At 46.7% G+C, this 20,960-nt stretch overlaps 1 protein-coding gene across 2 annotated transcripts; it reads left to right on the top strand.

Moving 5' to 3' along the window:
- Positions 1-17,320: 17,320 nt before the first annotated feature.
- On the top strand, positions 17,321-20,237 carry LOC135914821 (uncharacterized). Of its 2 annotated transcripts, none has more exons than XM_070529610.1 (4): positions 17,321-17,604; positions 18,195-18,341; positions 18,609-18,683; positions 18,948-20,237. In XM_070529610.1, exons 1-4 carry the CDS (start codon positions 17,403-17,405, stop codon positions 19,271-19,273), a joined length of 750 nt encoding a protein of 249 aa, XP_070385711.1. In that variant the 5' UTR covers positions 17,321-17,402; the 3' UTR covers positions 19,274-20,237. The 2 variants fall into 2 exon arrangements, with proteins under 2 accessions (XP_070385711.1, XP_065303820.2); XM_065447748.2 differs by having other exon boundaries at positions 18,217-18,341.
- The last annotated feature ends 723 nt before the right edge of the window (positions 20,238-20,960 follow it).

Consider the following 20,960-nt stretch of genomic DNA (forward strand, 5'->3'; position numbering starts at 1 on the left):
TGTCTTTGTCATGTTTCATACCGACCACACAGGCTCCTCTGAAACTCTTGATGATACAACTTTTGTGCGAAAGCATTGCTTAAGGCACTTTTGCGTAAACCATGTCTTTAGGTGGTACAACGTATTTTTCTAGACACTCTAGAGCACATTATTCAAGGCACGAAACCTGAATTCATGGTTCTTAAAAAGGCATTTTGGCAAGATTAATATAGTCTATATGGAGTATATAAGGCATAATTACTCAAGCGCCCAATTATATTTAACTCAGAGGAGGCTACTTTAGGTAAATTCATTAAACTGAGGGCACTCCACCAAAACATAAAATCCGTGATCAGCCACTAGAAATACTGAAAATGGCAATACAGTAAAATGATTGCATATAACACAAATGTATCCTACAACTCGAAAGGCAGCGCCAGTTTTGTACGCACCTTTGAGAAAGCACACAGATCACGTGCTTTATTGTCGTGCTGTCCAGCTTCCAGCGGTGCAGCAGGTTCCTGCTCGATGTAGGGATGCGTCCAGAATCCGCATAGCCTTCAAAAGTAAGAAATGTTTAATTTATTGTGCTGTGAACCTGGGAATTTGTGATTTACCAGTGTCATGTGGAATTGCAAAGAGAGCCTCACACAGCCAGCTGCATGAATTTGCGCCTGGTTGCACAAATGTCTCTGTTATATCTAAGGAGGTTACACTGATATTTTGTAACAAGTGAAGTTTCAGGAAGGAACGAAATCAGCAACAACAGGCTACCAGGACAATCAAAAACAAAACTCATATATGCAGTAAAACGTGGCGCATTGGATTGAACAAACATATTGAGCACATGAAAAGCATTCTGAAAGCTACATCGCGATTTTGTAGCGATGTTATTCCTTTTCGTTATTCGTTAGTGGTCTGACCGCCGCCCCGGCCCGTGCTACGTACTGGAACAGCCGGCCGTTTGCGGTGGGCTACAAGAGTGGTATAGAATCGAGGGGTAAGTATCGCTACAAAATCGCAGTCCTTACTTTATGACGCACTGCCTTATAACCTACGATTGCAAGAGCTGGCATCGCGTTCGTAAGAATTGGTTGGTCTATGTCTTTCTTAAAGGCCGGTGTCTGAAATGTCTCGATTAAAAATAAACTTCGTTACTGTAATATCGGCCTATGTCGGGTTTGCAACGTAGAAGACAAATACGCGAAGACACTCAAGAACATAAACAATACACAGGTTCCCGCGACGTGATCCTCCAAACCAAACTGTATACATACAAAAATCTTCATACAAGCTTCTATCCGCTTAAGCGTCAAACATAGGAATCGTGTGCCAACGCGCGAAGCCCATGATACATCGACGGATACATTACACATGTACTGTACTTGCGGGAATGCATATATAACGAATAACTTCTTGCCAGAAAACTATCGAACGAACAGCAACTTTCAGTGTTTTCATAATTGTGTGCCCATTCAGGCATAGCAATCAAGGCGGGTAGCATATATTTTACAACAGAATGCAAGTACGCTGTAACATCAGAGGAAGCCTTCGTGAAATTGCTTGCTAAATGTGCACAGCAAGACGGCTAACCTACGATCAGAAAGCGCTTTGCTCTAGCTAGTTACACAACGTTCATTACGTAAATCATAAGTTCAAGAATGCGCGCAAGGGCCAAACTTGCTTACCTTTCAAAAAGACTTGGCCAACGCTCCTTCGTCTCAAAGGTACCGAGGCACCGACGTCTTTCTGGCGCAAGCACTGTAGAACTTCCGATTAACTCCAGCTCCACAAAAGCACAACCTTCAACAGCCTTCCATACACTACGATTCGAAGCTCCAGTACCAGACTTTTCACGGGAGCACGGGCAAGCAGCTCGGCAGAACAAAGGCAGCTCGGACGGGCGCTGTAGCAAGACACTCACTGTCGACACTGGTAGATCGCACGAAACACACGGCGAACTAACGGCGTTACACGAGTCCGGAGGGTTTGCGATGGTTACTGCACACGACAAGGAGCACATTTTGTTTAGGCACTTATAAAATACCGCCTTACTGCAATGTGCATTTACGACAACCAACGTGGTATGTCGACCAAACAAATACTGCACTGGCGCCACTCTGCGGTTTTTAGAAAAATGTGTCGTAAATGAGAAAATTACGTGTTTTTTCCTAACAACAATAGGTAGGGACACTTTAACAAATTTCTTGGGTCCAAAAGTGTTAACTTCGTATAAATATGCACTTTTTTACACGAAGTTTAAGAAAATGTACTGTATATATAAAAAAAAACAAAGCGGATGTTGCCTTCAAAATTCGCAACCACTTCAGTCGCATGCAGTTTGCAAAAGCACGGCCTTCGAAATCAGACTTTGTCGCTCAAACGAAACTGTAGCTGGGAGGAGGGCAGGCATTTAGGCCCTAATTTTTGGGTTTACAGTGCCTAGGTAGGCTTCCTTATTTATAAAGAATATACAGGGACTAACGCCGAACCATGAGCGAGCTTTAAGCAGGGGACACACGCTACGATTCGGCGTCCGATCCAACATGCGTGTATCCGAACGGTCGAGCGGCGCGTAAACTCCGCCCAGATCCAGCCCCCCCCCCCCCCCCCCCCAGCTTGAGTTCAGATTCACGTCGAGAAACGCAATATAAAAACTCTGCACAACACTGCTTCGCTTTACGTGAACACTGTCAATAAAAATTGGAGGACGCTTAAGCTTCGCCTTCAAGAGTGGAACGCGACAGCGTTCCCGTCGACCCGCCAAGGGGTGTAAGACAATGGGCTACAGGGCAGCCATCACTTACGAGGCGCCCCGCATCGGACGCGGCGAGCGTCGAGCCATATGGTCGAGCAACGCGGCGTTCGGTGCAGCAACGAAACGTGTGCCTGAGCAAGCGGAACGAACCAAAGAACTCGGTATCTCGGAGGGGGAAATGATGCACGCCAGCCAAACGTCGTGATCGGCACGGGCAGAGAGATAGACAGATAGTGATCTAAAGAAAGGAAGGGCGGCAGAACTGATAGTTGGGCGAGTTGGTACGAATTCATAGTAAAATATTCTTGCGCGCACAATTGACAAGGACACAGTGAAGGGGACACACGAGCGCTCGTGTGTCCCCTTCACTGTGTCCTTGTCAATTGTGCGCTCAAGAATATTTTACTATGAAAGGAAGGGCGCTTGATTCTACAGAGGGAGCAAGGCGAAGCGTTGTCAGGGGAGAGAGTCCGGGCCGCAAAGCTCCAATGCGCGCGTGGCGCGCCATCTGTCGGGGCAGCTCCGTACATGGAGAGGAGGGGGTCTTCTGTGTTTGCCGCAAGATGGCTCTGCGTGTGCGGAAAGCGCAGAAGAAATGCAGCGGAAACGCACTTCGCTACTCGTGGAATTGCGACTTCTGTAAGTTACATGTTCATAATTACCGATATACACCGCAGTATAACTTTCCACGGCTCGTTTCGAAAGCAACACCGCATTCACTAGAGGCGCGTTTGTACCGCTTGGAAGCATCAAACTCGTGGCTGAGTGGTAGCGTCTCCGTCTCACACTCCGGAGACCCTGGTTCGATTCCCACCCAGGCCACTTTGGAAGTTGCTTTTTATTTATGAAGGGCCTGCCGTGATTTATCGCTCATGGTCAACGCCGCTGACGCCGACGCCGACACCGACACCGACGCCGACGACACCGGCTTTTCTGCGACACGAGCTCCTTAACGCTATCGCGTTAAAATTATGCCCCTGCAAGTGACTGAACACTTCACGACGGCGCGTTGTCCCCTGACGGCTCCGGTAGCAGCCAGCGATACGGCCGGCAGGCATGGCTAGGCAGACGCTGCGGCCGACGGCGCTTGATTCAGCCCGAGCTCGATGAAGAGGGCTTATTTTTGCCAAAACAATTAACGCTGTGCACTTAGGTAGCCCGTAATCAAATACAATTGGTTTATTCGACGCAGTCGTTGCGAAGGGCAAACGTGCAAGCGAAGCGAGCAGCCTCGCTCGGACGGTCGGTGCATAGAGATTGGTGTGTGCTGTTTGTCCGCGGCTCCCGATTTCGACGGTAGCTTAGTGCTAGTGTACTAGGCGCTGTTTTGCATAATAAGCACATGTTTGAGATAACTTTATTGAACTGGTAACTATTTCGTGTCGGCAACAAACTGCAGCAGGCAAGGGGAAAAAAAAAGAAAAGACGGCGAGAAACCGGCCTGCTAGCGCCGCCTGCGTGGAGGGAACGTCAGAGAAACGACCGTGCGGAGAGTGCGGTTGTCGGACCCATCGGACGATGAAAATTAGCCCGGTTTGTCGCACGCCGGACGTCCGATCCGGCGCTTCGGCACGGCAAAACACCTCGATTCCGGCTGCCGTTCAGGCGCGTCGGACGCCGGATCGGACACCGAATCGGACCGTGTGTCTCCCGCTTTAGTTGGCGAACACGAGCCCATCAGCGCGCCGTCTGCTCGCAATGGTGGATGGCCTACGGGCTTCTTTGACGCCTACTGAGCACAAATACATGATCACCGCTCGTATACACGCTTCCTACAGCGCTAGCTGTCGTGTTTACGAGATTATGTGCCCTCACCTTGAATTGGTGAGACCGCTCGACATGATCGCATCTATTTCTAGTGCGTGAGGCTTTCCATTGACTGTCAGTACAACTAACCAACGTTTTGTTTATTTTGTGCTACAGTGGGTCGTGACGATTCCGTTCATAGCTTCAAAGTGGACAAGAGACAGTCGTTTTCTCGCTCGTAGAAGCATGAAAAAGTGGGCTTGTGCTTGGCAATGAAGTTTTACCGACACGCTTGCTTCCGGCCGGAGCAGCAGACGCGACAACTCGCCGTTTGTATAGGCTGCCGGCCGATGGCGGTATCCCTCGCGAACGGCAAGATATTTACCTGCCGTAGAGAGGATCGATCCAGGAACGATTCTTGAGGCGATTTTTGTCGCTGAATGCGAGCATGGCCACACCGGTTCGCCGTGCAGAGCGGAATCGGAACATTATTTTTCTATGAGTTCGCACTGACGCAATGCAGTCGATTGGCTCGTCGGTCGTGCAACGTGCGGCGCGCCGGCAGGAAGCCGCGTCCACTTGAGACACCTCTTACGCGACGTATGTAGTACATACGTTCCAAGTTTCCAACGTTCTGCCGTTCCGCTGGTGGATGCACCGCCACGGCATCGATCTTTGTCATTCCTGCCGCGGCCGTGCCTGTCGCCGAGCGTAGGCTTAACTGGATTGGGCGGAGCTTGCAACCTTGGGGAGTAAAGTGGTAGTATTTAATCACGTGATCTTCAGGTTGGTTCCAGATCACGTGGTTTTAAACTCTCAATAGATGGTTTTTGGTCACGTGATCTAAAACTCTGTACGTCGTAAAGCCGGCTCATGACATCCTTTTACTACGTTTCTTAGAGATGGTAGTAAAACGATGTAATGTAACGCATTTTACTGCCTCATGCCAGAGTAATTTTCTGGTGCAAGGTAGTCTCCAAAGCTCATGAGCCGCAAAAACCCCAATGTCGGCTAACTTTTGTTTACAGTGCAGGCACAACAGCACTGACACTATGTTTTTTTAATTGAGTTAGTAAGCGAATGCTTCCAAGTTTATACGGCCGATAAAACTACTATCCTTACTTCGTACAGCTGTCAAGTAATTTAATATCGCTTCGCCTTCGGGGCGAAACTGGAACTTCTTTAATAGCCAAAGATGTCACGCTACATTTGCATGAGCTGCATTCCTAAAATGTAGCATTGAAAGCTCGCGAGCGGAAAGTTACAAGAATTTGGAAACCAGTTATTACGAGGGTGCATGGGCAAACAGCGCTGAAGCTTCGCCAAAACACGCAGCCTAGCGAGTGGTGAACGTAGTTCAGAGTAGCACATGTTACGCTTTTACAAAAAAAGGAAATTCACCTCTAATTTCGAAGCACATGTGTCCTGCTCCCGACCTATCTGGTCAGTGACGTGCTAGAAAGAAGCTGTGCATAAGCCCTCGCAACGCGCATGGCCATCGACAGAACTTGGCGGGGCGCGTCGGACTGCACTCAAACGTCGATACAGGCGCGTGTCTGTTATCATTAAATATGTCGTGCTATCATCATGACCTGCCTAACCGGACGGTGTCAGCATATTTTAGTTACGCCATAGAGAAAGAAATTCAAAAAGAGGGGACACTCTTCAAAAACTGGCAACAGGAAACACGTCACGCCTAGTTTCAACAACGTCCGTTAGTTGACGCGAGCATCAGAAAAAAAGAATGTGAAATAAACTTCCAGACAACGTTTTATTTTTTTTATTCCTTCCCACTAAAATTGAAAAAGTTTTGCGTGTAAATGAACTTATATTTTGCAACTTTTTGTTGCGTTGCCTAGCAACAAGCTAGCGGCACGCCAGACGCGCGTGCATACGTCATGCGCCAGACAAGCCGCAGGAGTGAGCGAGGATGGTCGTACGTGCGAAGCTCGCGTGTTCGGCGACCCGTCTGTTTTGGATATGGCCCATTTTATTGGGCTCCCGGCCTTCTCTATGCTTCTCCTGCGTGTCGTCTGCATTTCCACACGGCACCACTGCACTACTGGACTACGGCAAGGTGAGAAATTGTTTTTGACAGTGTGCGGCGCATTTTAATCACATTTAGGCTTAGTTCGAGTGGCGCAGTTAGCGAAAAACAGCCCCGCCGTCCTGGCGCAGTTAATTTGAGTTAATGCCTCGTCCTGAGAGGTGTTTGCGATGCTTTCTATGAGCCGCAACATTACTGTAACTTATTTCGGTAGTATTTGGGTACGCTTGCCGCGCCCGGCTTATTGACGCAGTAAGCGAAAACCGGCTCGGCCGTGTGACGCATTTGCGCGTGTGCATGCGTGCCCTACGTCGTAGCGCCTGAGACAGACAAGTTTTCGCGCATTCTGTGGCCCCCAACATTATTGTAACTAACGTCGTTATATTTGGGGTAGTTTAGAAGCACGGTTGCCGCGCCCGGCTTATTGCCGCAGTTAGCGAAAAGCAGCTTGGCTGTGTGCCGCAGTTTCGCGTGTACTGAATCTTACTGGTAGAAGTTCGTGACGCATTCTCTGACCCGCAAAAAGTATTGTAAATTATTTGGTAACTTTTTGGGATACCTTGAGGCTTGGTCGCCGCTTCTGGGGTTTTGAAGCTGTTAGCGAAAAAAGCAAGCCGCGGCCGCGGCCACAGTGAGTTAGTTTTGCGTGTACTGAACTTTAGTGGGACAAGTTTGTGACGCATTTTATAGCCCTGCAACAACATATACATTATTGCGGTACTCACGCTTCTCGAAAACGCGACGAGCGATTGCCGAGAGTGATAACACGGGAGTGTTGCATGCGCCGGCAGGACGCGTAAAAGATAACACGAAGGAGCTGAAGAACATGACATTGATGTATTCTGAGCGACTGAAAACAGGCATTGCACCGACGAGTCTGACTTGAGTGCGATTAGAAGGCATTCTGCGAGCGTGTAACATGGTCTGGCCTAGCCTGTGTTGTAGCTACCTTCGTGTACTTGGCGTACCATCGTATCGGCCGAGGCCAAGTTGTTTTGGAAACGCGCAGTCACCCGTGTATTTGTGCACTTAAAATGCAGGAAATAATGCCCGGGAAAGGAGGGGTGCTTGAAAATCGGATGCTCAGATTTTATGGCATTGTTTCGGAGGAGTCTTTGCTGCGAAATGTACGTAAAAGTGAAATTACCTGTAATGCCGCTCATTCACCACTTACGCACGTTTCGCCTCTACACGCAATACTCCTGTTAGGTCAATATACGGAAAACACACATGCTTGTAATTTACTTTCTTTCAGCTGATGGCATCCGGTGGAGCATCGTACGGCAATGACTGCTGCTTACCTGGTGCCACAACTTTGAATGAATGCAGAAGAAGCCCGGAACGCGCATTTATATAGAGCAAAATAAACATTCCATCATTTCAAAAGACGTCTTTCGTTTTCTTTATGAAATTGCACCTGACAGATTCAGCGCAGTCTTGTAAAGATCAATCGCAATCGTTTCTATTTAAAACAATTCCACGGGAAGGCCACGCGAGGTTCAGCAGAACCGAAAAAAAAATGAATGCCGTGCCGAGCAGCGGAGCCAGCGCGGCGTGTACCAACTGGTTTTCAAAACGCGCGCGCCCAAAACCGAAACCGGAAGGAGTCAACAACATCCGCTTGGTGTGCTACAGTCAATTCGGCCGCTGGGCTCTATGGGAGTGTCCGCTCTTGTTGAAATTTCTTTCTCTATGGTTACGCACTCAGAGTGTCGTAGCACTTTCTGACCAGCGCTCCTTCCCCATATGTATATAGTGTCCGGGCCTCCCGCAAAAATTAAGCGCCCTGCGAGAAACGCTATCTGGCGCCCTTGGGTTGCGACTCACTTGAGTGAGTTGCGACGCTCAATGTACATTGCCACTGAAGATGCAGCAGTCAAATGAACTTCTTGATAAATAACGCGTTTGTATTTTTTTGAAACATTCTGCGCTTAAGCGAAACGAGGGTTTCCAGAGTGTATCGAGGCGTTCGCGCATAACTCATAACCTTCTAAGACCCCTGGCTTGTACACTATATTGTACATTGCTTTCAATTCTTTTTTTCAAGATTCAGTAGGAAGCAATTTCTCAAAATATTAATTTTCAATATGAAACCTGGTGCACGTCGAACTGTATATAAGTGGTTCATTCATATTCTTGTCATCCGCTTTCGACAATTTTTCACTAAGCTGATTTCGACCAGACGTCACAGACCAGACGTCACAGTTGTCACTGACGGTGGAAAGCAAGCTTGAAGTGCGTTTCGAATTCATTGAGATTTTGTGAAAATTGAGGATGCAACACTAACGTTGCAATTCACTAGTACACGTAGTTCCACCTCTATCCCTGCGTTTATACGCAATGAAACGATGTTTTTACCTTAGCCACCATGAAGAAATGGTGACTTCTTTCACATACATGGATATGCAGCTTTTGGAACCTATCCGTCGTATTTAAATAAAAAAACAATGATTCCAAGTTCGTAACATACCAGGAGACAATAAACACCAGCTCGAAGAATGGTATGACCCATACCTGCATTTGGGTCTGACGACATAGCGCTTCCTTCGACGGTTGTTGCCAAATGTTTATTAACTAGTTTTCGAAGGGAGAATGAGAAGCAAAGAGAGCCGAGATGTGGAATGTTAATTACTTTCATCTTAAGAGTGGATGTCCCTCCACCCCATTTTCTAAATTGATCGTTCTCAAAGAGTCCAAACTTTCTCAAAAATGAGATTGTTTTTGGAACTTGAATGAAAGCTTTCTACAAGTTTTGAATTATTTGAACAGAAATTTCAAGCGCGCCGATTTATATAAAAACGTTTACACATCGGGTATGATCGATTATCATTTCTCTTGATTTGAAGCGTACGACCGTTAAAAACGTTGTTCAGCCGCAACCAACGTTCTATTCAGTGTAAAACATGGCACTGCACAGAACGCAGAAGTGAGAGCACGTAGTACGAATGGGGGGCACAACTGCTCTTGCCTACGTTTTGTTTCGAAAAACAAGCCTCAGTTCATATTATTTACCTTACGCTCTTAGTGCCATAGTACTATTGTCACAGAAATAAAACATGACCTTTCCAAAGAACCATCACCGTGTTAACATTACACGAAAATTACGTCCAATGTATGAAGTCATCACCTTTGGGTCATCACGTCCTCCTTTCACCGTCATAAAGATTGTGTAATCAGTTTAGGTTTACGCGAATTCAGGGCTCTTCCACAATCCCTGGGTATAGGCAGGTCGCGAACGTAGTTCTCGCGCCTACTAGCGGAGGGAGCGCGGAACCGGCAGGATACGACCGGCCCGCTTGCGTTTGGAACGCCTGTCTGTGCACTGTTTTGCGCGTAGCTGTTGCCTTTTCTGAGCAAGGACGAAGTGCAACCCGAGCTGTCGCGTAGCGGGCTGCAACAGCACGTACACCGACTCACGAGGAACAAAGTTTTACAGGTTTCCAAGCCGACCGTATGAAGCAGAAGAGCGTCAACATGGATAGCGCTCGTCCGACGGCATAAGCTGTTTTATGTTTCGGCGTTACGCCAAGTGCGTTAACGCTGAATTCTTTGCTTCTACAGCAATGATGGCAGCAACGGGACACCTGCAGTGCGTACCAGGATATGCAGAAAACAATGTAGTTTGTTCCCACATTGTACCGCAATAAAGCTGTGGAACTCTTTTCCAATCCTCTCTCTTTCAAACAGAGAGGGCTTGCTGAGAGATTTGAGGAAAGGTTGCAGCTGTTTGAGCTGGCATACACCATTCTGCGCCCAGCTTATCAACTAAGGGGCAGCTGAGATCACCAAAATTTTTGACGACGTGGTTTATTGAAACCCCTTTGCACGCACTGAAAAATCGCAACATAAATGTATCGCACTTCCAGTAACTTGGGCGAAAATATTTTGCCAGCGTAGTCTAACACAACTGGTAAGTTCCTCCCAGGCACGTACCCAGGATTTTTTTTCGGGGGGGGCCCACCACCTTCTTCTTCTTCATCATCATCATCATCATCATCATCATCTTCATCATCCTGTTTTATGTCCACTGCAGGACGAAGACCTCTCCCTGCGATCTCCATTTACCCCTGACCTGCGCCAACCGATTCCAACTAGCGCCCGCGAATTTCCTAATTTCATCGCTCCACTTAGTGTTTTGTCGTCCTCGATTGCGTTTTCCTTCTCTTGGTACCCATTCTGTAACCCTAATGGTCCAACGGTTATCTAACCGGCGCATTATATGACCTGCCCAGCTACATTTTTTTCCTCTTGATGTCAATTAGAATATCGTCTATACCCGTTCGCTCTCTGATCCAAACGGCTCTCTTTCTCTCTCTTAACGTTATGCCTAGCAATCTTCGTTCGATCGCTCTTTGCGCGGTCCTTAACTCATTCTCAAGTCTCTGCCCCATATGTCAGCACTGGCAAAATGCACTGATTGCACACCTTACTTTTCAATAATAATGGTAAGCTTCCAGTCAGGAGCTGGCAATGTGTGCCGTATGCGATCCAACCTATTTTTATTCTTCTGTGAATTTCCTTCTCATGATCAGGGTTCCCTGTGATTAATTGACCTAGGTAAACGTACTCCTTCACAGTCTCTAGTGGCCGACTGGCGATCCTGATCTCTTGTTCCTTTGCCCGGCAATTTATCATGATCGTCATCTTCTGCATATTAATATTCAACCCCACTCTTACACTCTCTCTGTTAAGGTCTCCAATCATTTGTTGTAACTCGTCTGCATTGTTGTTGAATAGAACAATGTCATAGGCAAACCGAAGGTTGCTGAGATATTTGCCGTCGATCTTTATTCCTAAGCCTTCCCAGTTTAATCGCTTGAATTCTTCTAAGCATGCAGTGAATAGCTTTGTAGAAATTGTGTCTCCCTGTTTGACCCATTTTTCTATAGGTATCTCCCTGCTTTTCTTGTGTAGAATTAAGGTAGCTGTAGAACTTCTGTATATATTCTTACGTGAAGGACGAGTCAGTAAGACGAGAAACTATTTACGGATTATATTTACAAAAATGGTTGCAGCGCTGACCGTTTAGATTCACAGCGCGAGCCCAGTTCGTTCTTCATCCTGTTTTCTGGAGTGATGGCGCCCACGCACCTGGTTCAAACAAACAAATACCACACGCATGTAGCAATATTTTCCAAGCCTTTTACGTGAGCGTTCTGTAGTCCTTGATTACATAGTGCCTCTAGACTGCTGGTATCTCTACTGAATCAAATGCATTTTCGTAAACTATATGGGCCACATAGAGAGGGTTATTTATTGTACTCTGCAGATTTCGCGATAACCTGATTGATGACATGGATGTGATCCATTGTAAGGTATCTCTTCCTGAAGCCAGCCTGTTCCCTTGGTTGACAAAATCCAGCGTTGCCCTTATTCCATTGGCGATTATTTTGGCAAATATCTTATGTAATACTGGGAGCAAGCTAATGGTCCTATAATTTTTCAATTCTTTAACGTCTCCTTTTTTGTGGATTAGTATAATGTCTGCATTCTTCCAATTTTCAGTGACCCTTGCAGTCGATATACACATCGTATAAAGAGCCGCCAGTTTTCCAAGCATTATGTCTCCTCCATCTTCGATTAAATGGACTGTTATTCCACCTTCTCCTCCCGATCTTCATCGTTTCATGTCTTGCAGGGCCCTTCTGACCTCATCGCTAGTTATAGGGGAGTTTCTGTATCCTGTTCATTACTGTTTCTAAGAAAGGTATCGTGACTCCTCTGGGTACTGTATACAGGTAAGCTTCGAATTTTCCCGCTGCTTTTGCTGTATCTTCGAGATTTCTTATGATATTATCCTTCTTATCTTAGTGCATTTTTTAGTGCATTCATCATGGTTTGTCCTACGCCAGGTTTCTTTTTTACTGATTTCAGGCTGCGTTCATTTTTTTACGGCTTCTTCAGTCTTTCTCATGTTATAGTTTCGAATATCAGTTATTTTTCGTCTTGTGGATCAGTTTTGACAGTTCCGCGAATAGCGTAACGCTGTGCGGCCTCCAGTCCCATACAACCGCGTAGAGCGCAGGACCCTGCGATTCTAGACGTACTGCGCTCCCTGAGAAAGGTTAGAAAAACACCCACATAAGCACAGCAGAGACGTGGCTACGTGAGGCGGTTCGACCGAGAACTGTAGAAGCGTCATTCAAAGCAAGTAATTATTCTCCACTTCCGGCGGCGTTTCCTCTACTTCCTTTTTAAAATAAAAAGATGTTGATCCATAAATATTCTCATAAACAACGGTCAACATTTTTGGTTGTTGCGTTGGCTCTCTCCCTTAGTAGATCGCTTAATTTCTCAACTCCTTGCGATTTTTGTTTCCAGTTGCCAATTTTGCACGAAAAGTGCTATACAATTAGGGAAAAACAGACGAGGTAGCGGGAGACAGTCATCTTGCTTATGGGTTTAAGCGTTATTCCAGGGTTTCATGATGGACGCTCTTTCACATTATTTTATTTCCCACCTTATCTAACTCATATCACGTGTATATGGTTCCGGGCATCTGCCAGCGTCGCGGCGAGCCGTAACTCAAGGAAATAATGAAGCAAAAGGAAAAGTTAAACGCAATTGGCGTTTTCTCCGGCCGCAACTCGTTCCATGAGAGCATACATACCAGCTAAGTAACAGCCGCATCTCTCTCCTGGTCCCAGGATCAGCCTAAACAAAGAATGTTGAACTAACAAAAGCAACAGCTATGCGCGTGACGGTTGAATAGATGGTGACAACTGAACGCATCTCGAGTTAATCGCGCGGGTGCGGAATCTATGAGAAAACTGTCCTTCACATTACAAGAGGTGCCGATAACTACCGGCATCTAAAAGGAGTGAAAAAGGCAGCATAAGGCTGACCGATAAACAGCTGCCAAGTCTCAACATTAATCTGGCGGCGCTTTAGGAATATGTGAGGAGTGGTGGCGTGGGTGGGGAGGGGGGGGGGGGGGGGTATGCCATTTGATTTCGGGGGGGGGCCCGGGCCCCCCCGGGCCCCCCCTGGGTACGTGCCTGGTTCCTCCCCTTTTTCGTGTGTGTTTGGGGAGAGCAACGTTAGAATTCCTCGGGTAGGTCTTACGAGTCGTTTGTACGCCCCACGTTTTTGGATGAGATGTTTTAGATTCGTATTTGCCGTCCTGTATGTACACGGAAACTACCGTGGTGTCCTCGCACTTCCCTGCGATGCGCAAGAAATTGGAGCAGTGGAACCACATTCCCTTGGGAGCATACTCCTACAATTATTGCCGGATAAATTATTGCCAACACGCTTTCTACTCGGGTTCAAGAGCAATCCAATAGGAGTGTATTTAGAGCTTGCCACCCGCTGCTATGATTTCCAGTGATTCGGCCACGTTGACAAGGTGTGGCATGTTCAATTGCGATGCAGCATCTGTACCGGAGGGCATGGTTATAAAGTCCCTACTTCTAGAAAACAGCCCAAGTGCACCAACTGCAACGGAGACCATACTGCTTCAGAGGCCGAATGTCCCAAGAACCAAGCGGCTTCGTTACTCAGCCGACAAGAAATATTACGTGGCCGGGCTACGGAGTATGGCACGCCTCCTCCGAATTTCGACGCTGTCAACCCGGTGAGAATAGCTCCTCGGTTACAACCTGAAGAGCGCAAGACAATGGATACGATCATGTCTAATGTATTACAGGAGATGAAAAGCAAACCAAGTCGGAACGACAGCCGAGCAAAGACGTCGCTAAGTGCAACTGACCACCAACATGAATCTCAGCAGGCATTCATCCATTCGAGAACACAAGCACCTCAACCGCCACGATGGCTTAGCCACTTTGATGTTGCGCTGCTAAGCGCAAGGTCGCGGGATCAAATCCCGACTGCTGCGGGTGCATTCCCATGGGGGCGAAATGCTAGAACACCGGTGTCCCGTGCACTGGGGGTGCGTTTAAGATCCCTTGCTGGTCAAAATTAATCCCGAGTCCCCCGCTACGGTGTACCTCATAATGAATTCGGGAAATTTGCATGTAAAATTTACATTGCATTACACAAGAACCTACTTATGTTTAACGTGAACCGTAATCATCTCAACAGCCCATGGTGATGTCTATGCTATCTGTTGCGTTAAAAGCAGTTCTGTTGTTCTTTTTCTTTGGCGAACGGCCTTTAGCAGGTGAGCGCTGCTATTTCTTTGGAAAGGCTCGTACTGTAAAAATAGCTTACAACATAGCAAATGGCTCGCAATGTGCATGAATGTTTTCAAAACACAACCGTATTTAAGTGGAATGCAAATGGCATTCTATCTAAGAGCGCAGACTTCAGGAAACTTGTTCATTAATACCGATTCCCCATGGCGTGCCTTCATGAAATCGGTGTAGGCCACGATTTTCGGCTCTCGAAGTATGCCGTATACTCACTTCACGAAACTCCGAACCCTAGCGGAACTACGTTATGCGTCCGACGCGATATACCTTCCTGTCTTGCCTTCTCCACACTGATTCTAGAGGCAGATCTTTAGCAAAGGCGATAAATGCATGCGGCCTTCTTGAGTTAATGACGGTTCGATAAAATTTATAAGAGGCTACAGTTACGCTAGTTGTCTTCATCTGACTATAGTCCCCTCTGGTCTTACGGGCGCTATAGATGGTGCACTTAATATAGGACACGGGGTATAGACCACTACCCAATTCTGATAGCGCATACCCACATGCGTCTGGCAAGATCTCCTAGATTCAATAAACTTGCTAATTGGCCACAAGTTCGACAATATAATTGCGTGGAACTGAATCAAGTAGACGGCTTGGAAACCTTCATGTCATCGATACTTAACAATTACTCCAGGGCTACGCGATACACAGCTATTCCAGGAGGCCATCCATTGTCGACAAAGAATACGAACGACTCCGATGAGTTCTACGGAGAGCAGAGCGTTGCTTCTTCGTTTCGGAAGGCTTGAAGACTTTCAAGAGAGTCAAGCTGCATACGAAAAATCTAACCGGGACATGCAAAAACTGGGACAGCAACGGTGGCGTCCGTTCTGTGCGTCACTTACACCCTTCACTACCTTACCAAAAATATGGGGGTCAGCAATTTTCCTTGGCCATCAAGTATCACAATGTAGCCTTTACACAAGCCTTGCTACAGCTCTTAGATCCTATGAACGTGGAAATGCGAATGCATTATGTGCAGTACTAGTAAATTTTGTACAGCCTGTCTCAGTTCGAGTTCAATCTATGTTGTCGGTGCAGCAACAGATCGAAGTTCTTGCAACCATGTTGGATATTTTCTTTTCTTTACAAGAACTGCCGTATGCTCTTTCGAAGAGACGCCAAAGAACCGCGACAGGTCCTGGCATCTCGTATTGCCCCTTGGAAAACCTTGGCCCAACAGGCACGCCCCTATTTTCCACGTCTTCAACAAGATGGGCGAGGAAGAACATATGCCTGTGTGTTGAAAGACCGCTAACCAGGTCCCGTTGCTAAAACCTGGTAAAACACCCCCATCTCTTGACTCCTTCTGTCCTGTCAGTGCAACCAGCGCTGTTTCAAAGTCGATGGATGGATGGATGTGTGTTGTTTAGTGGCGCAAGGGCCAGGTATGGCCAAAGAGCGCCATGACTGATAATCTTGTGTTGAGCGCTGATTTGTGAGTGGCGATGGTAGAATGTAACATGGCTGTAAAGTGGCCTAAAATCAATCAGTGACATGGAAGCGTAAAATAGGATATAGCATAAAATTATGATAGTGATACATGTAGTGGTCTCTGGATATAGTACGCGTGATAAGTGATCATGGAGCTAAAATGCGAGAATATGTAAATAGCACTAATGCCTCCGGGGGCCTTTGAGTACAAAGGCTGAGAGGCAGGTGCTTTCTTTTATTGCACCTACCGCAGCAGAAACCTCTGTTAGAGGCTGTGCTACGGATTTCCTGGGGCTATAATATGGAAACTATCTACATCTTTTAAAAATCTAAACAGGGATTCATGTTTGAAGAAAGGTTCTATGCCTACAATCATTTGAGGATGAAGTGGAATTTGTTGCCGGTGAGGTAATGGAAAATGCTTTTTCCTATTTGCATCTAATTCTCTGCATTGCATCAGGATGTGAAGCACGGTAAGTGGCTCACCACACTTATCACACATGGGTGGATCACCACCTGACAAGAGGTATGCGTGTGTACTGTATGTATGTCCTATTCTAAGTCTGCAAAGTATTACTTCCGTGTGGCGGTTCTTTGATACCGGCGGCCAGTTACCAAGATATGGCTTGATAACATGGAGTTTATTTTCTGTTTCTTTATCCCACAACCGCTGCCAGAAAGCCCTGAGCGCTTTCCTTATGGAGGGCTTAAGGTCCATTACAGGGACAGTCATGGAAATGTCTGCAGCGTTCGCGTGGATGGATGTGGCTAGCTGGTCAGACAACACGTTTCCTTCAATCTCGCGGTGCCCCGTCACCCAGCATACCACGATTTGCTGCTTGGAAGCATAGGTGGTTAGTAATGCTGAGTAAAGAGATACAATGATAGGGTTTTTATATTTTTTGACAGTTTTCAAAGCGTTTACAACGCTCAATGAATCTGTGTATATAATTGCCTTTGGGATATTACTTTCTTTAATGTGTTTAACGGCAGCCAATATGGCGTAGGCCTCTGCTGTAAAGATACTTGTGCTCGTGTGCAGAACACCGGTATCCGAAAAGGATGGCCCGACTGCTGCGTAAGATACGCCAGAATCCGCCTTTTGCGACGCCGAACTGCGCATGCGCAGTGCCCTAGCGGCTGAGGAGCGAAGCGATTTGGCAGGCGCTAGAGCAGACGGCGGACGGCCGGGGCAGGCGCTGCAATTCTCAGCTGCGCTATTCTCGCTGCCGCGCGCACGGCACGCCTTCCTAACATATTGACATCGAAATTTGGCGCGATGCCAATGTCGTGTGTCGCGTACGGCTGCAGTTCACGTGACAGTCCCAGCAGGACAGTGCGGTTTTTCCGATTTCCGTCGGTAAAACGAGATCGACAGCGCCGTGAAGCCTGGATTAGGGCTGTGAAGCGGCAAGATGCGCAAGGGCGTCCATGGCAGCCGTCAGCAGCATCTCGACTCTGCGGGAAGCACTTTGTGACAGGTATGCATCCACATACGTAGTTCTCTGTTTTTGTCGTTACTGACTCATACGAATAATCTCGAGAAAGACGCAAATGTGTTTGAGCTAGCGAAACAAACGATCTCTTGCTCGCGCGAGCCGGCCGAGTGAAACGCGGTGCTTTATTTTTTTTAAATTCTTTTTTGTCGTCATCTCTGTGCGGCCGCCGCGTTGTGCTTTACTTTGTTTTTTTGCTGTCATCTCTGTGCGGCCGCCGCTAGAACGCCGTCTTTAGCAACTTTACACCGTGCACACTTTTACTACTTCGTAAGCGTTCAGCGAGTGCTCGTGATGTCGGCGTAGTTATCCGTTGGAGCCAAGCGCGCCTGCACTGCCGAGCAGATTTGGAAACGGCGTGCACTGTTTAAGTAGCTGATGGTGCTAGTTAGCAATCGCTGCTATTTGTCGTTTCATCATTCTTGTCGACACCGAGTATAGTAATATTTCTTGAAGAAAGCTTATGTTCGTTTAGCGAATAGCGATGTAGTACGGTTTGTACTATGGCTCATTTTCCCGTGCTGCGCTTTCTAGAGTCGAGTGGCGCGTCTTATTGTGTAACGGACACATTCCAGGGGCACCTTCTCTGTCACCCAGACATCCGGACTTCATACCGACGCTGTTCGTGTATACAGACCAGTTCAGAAAGAAGGACGCGGTCGACCGCCATGTTCGTACCGCGGCGCGTTCCAAGAGGAAAACAGGCGCTCCACCAACAGCAGGTATCACCGGTTCTGGGCATACTGGCCATTTTCTGGCATTTTTGTAGGTGTACATATACTTTATGTGGGTAAAACACGTATGCAAACTGACATTCTGTTGGCCTCCCCATTGCCTGTGTATGTACGCCAAGCACTATGGCACACTATAAAGGAATATATGCAGTGGTGAAACGTGATATTTGCCCTAAGAACTACACTTCATGCCCTATCCGAGTCATGCGTTTTTGTGTGTACTCATACTATTTTATTACTCACTTTACGTCACAGGTACAGAGGTTTCAGGTCAAGGAGGAACTTGTAAAGGTCACAGTGATGGGGAACCAGACACGTCCTGTGTTCAGGGTGAGCAGTGGCTTTTGAACTAATGGCAAGCACACTGTCACATTATGCAGCTGGAAATGTTTTCTGAGGCTCACCTTATGTTGCTCATTGCGAGTCTTGCACGTTTGCGACATATGAATTATCCATAATTTGCTTTCAGGTGACCAGGTCATTAGAGTAGTGCACTCCGCACAAAGTGCGAATGCTCAGAGTAAATGTCAGTGTTCAATGAATTGTGTCTAAAGCAATAGCGTCACTTTATTGCATTTGTTGATGCAAATGCAGGTGCAGACTCTTCATTCGACGAGGAAGGAGCAGCTGATGCACTCTTGCTGCTTGCAACATCCCCAATGCTCACTGAGCCACAGGAGGTCCTAGAGCCAACGCCCTTAAGCAGAGAGAACACTAACCACCTATTAACTGAAAATGTGGCATTACAACGGAAAGTCAGGGATCTAGAACTGCAATGCAGAAAGCTAAAACGCTGCACGTTTTCTGTGGATACTATTCACAAATCGTCTTTTAGGTTTTATACAGGACTGCAAAGTAAGGAACAGTTTGAAGCACTCTTTAAGCACATTGAAAAAAATGCAGAACGCATGGTTTATTAGGATGGAGGAAAAACACAAGCAAAGGAAAGACAGCTCTCCAAGCGCGAAGAACTTTTCATAGTGCTGTATAGGCTCAGGACTGGTGTTTGTGCCAAGGAAGTGGTTCGAATCTTTGGAATTTCTCAGTCATGCCTTAGTCGCATCTTTTGTACATGGGTAATTTTTCTCGATAAAGAGCTCTCAGCATTGACAAGGTTTCCCACATTAGCAGAGATCAAAAGGCACATGCCAATGGCATTCAGTGACTTCTCAAACACTAGAGTCATCCTTGATTTCACAGAGGTGAGAATCCAAAGACCTTCAAAACTACAGGCACAGAGGCATACTTTCTCCTCGTACAAGCATTATAACACGTTCAAAGCACTTGTTGGGGTAACACCAGATGGCTACGTTTCATTTGTGCCAGATTTGTGGAATGGGCATGTTAGTGATAGCGAAGTTGTCGAAAAATCGGGCCTACTGGGTTTATTAGATGCGGGGGACGGTGTGATGGTCGACAAAGGCTTTAGGTTGGAGGGCGTTTTTCCACCATCTATTCAAATCCACATGCCACCATTTAAAATGGGGAACCAATTGTCAGCTAGTGACGTGATTGCCACCCGAAAAATAGCTGGCGCTAGGATCCATGTTGAGCGAGTCATAAGACGTATCAAAGAATTTCATTTTTTAGACAAACCACTGCCAATCAACATGCTCGACATTATTGACAGCATTTTTAGGACTTGCGCCTTTTTGTGCAATTTTCTACAGCCAATCAGTAATGAGAACAAGTAGCCAGCTCGCACATCTCTACTTCAAATGAGCCTCCTTTACCATGCTTATGACCAGAAGAGACCAGACTGTGTAACAACAGTGTGCTCTCATACTATATCACGTGTACTTACGACGACGCTGTCTACTGTGCTACCTTCTGAGGAAATTTGTATTTTCCATCTCTGAATAAATGATACTGCTTTTTCAGTTATCTTCCATGTACACTGCACATTTATTTTGTTATGTCTATAGACGTAACGGCTATAGTTATCACCAATGCTACGCAATTTACTTAGGCCATGCTATTTCTTTTCATTTTGCCATAGAAAACAAAATACTTCGAAACAGTTTAGCCGAGCTACGAGCCGAGTTTGAAGCTTTTAAGCGCACGGCAAACAACAGCACATCACAGCAACCCATACAAATTGCGGACCACACTTCCAAATTACCACCACAAACATCACACAAATTGCGGACCACACTTCCAAATCACCACCACAAACATCACTGCAACAAAGTACCACCTCCAGCACTCATTCGTTAACGCTGCAACAGTTAGCACAAAACATGCAACTAATGTTCGCAGAGCTACACAAACTCAAACGAATGGTAGAAGATGTGCAAACAAAAGTCGCAGCCGTCCCCCGAAAGAGGGTCAGTCAAAGTCCGGGAGCTCCTACCAGGACTCCGAAAGCTATAGAGCACACTGATAGCGACAGTAATATCCATGGATAATATGGCAAGCAACACAAAGAGCGGACACATTGAAATCTGGCAATGGAATTGCTGCACGCTACGCACTAAATTGGCTAATTTCACGCACTACATATAATCGGCGCCAATCCCTCCCGACGTTATCTGTATTCAGGAAATAGGGAAACAAAATCAAAAACTCAAAGGCTATGAGCTTTATGCTCACCCTGACTACCCTCAA

This window comes from Dermacentor albipictus, unplaced genomic scaffold (assembly GCF_038994185.2).
Source record: "Dermacentor albipictus isolate Rhodes 1998 colony unplaced genomic scaffold, USDA_Dalb.pri_finalv2 scaffold_25, whole genome shotgun sequence".
Lineage (NCBI taxonomy): Eukaryota > Metazoa > Arthropoda > Arachnida > Ixodida > Ixodidae > Dermacentor > Dermacentor albipictus.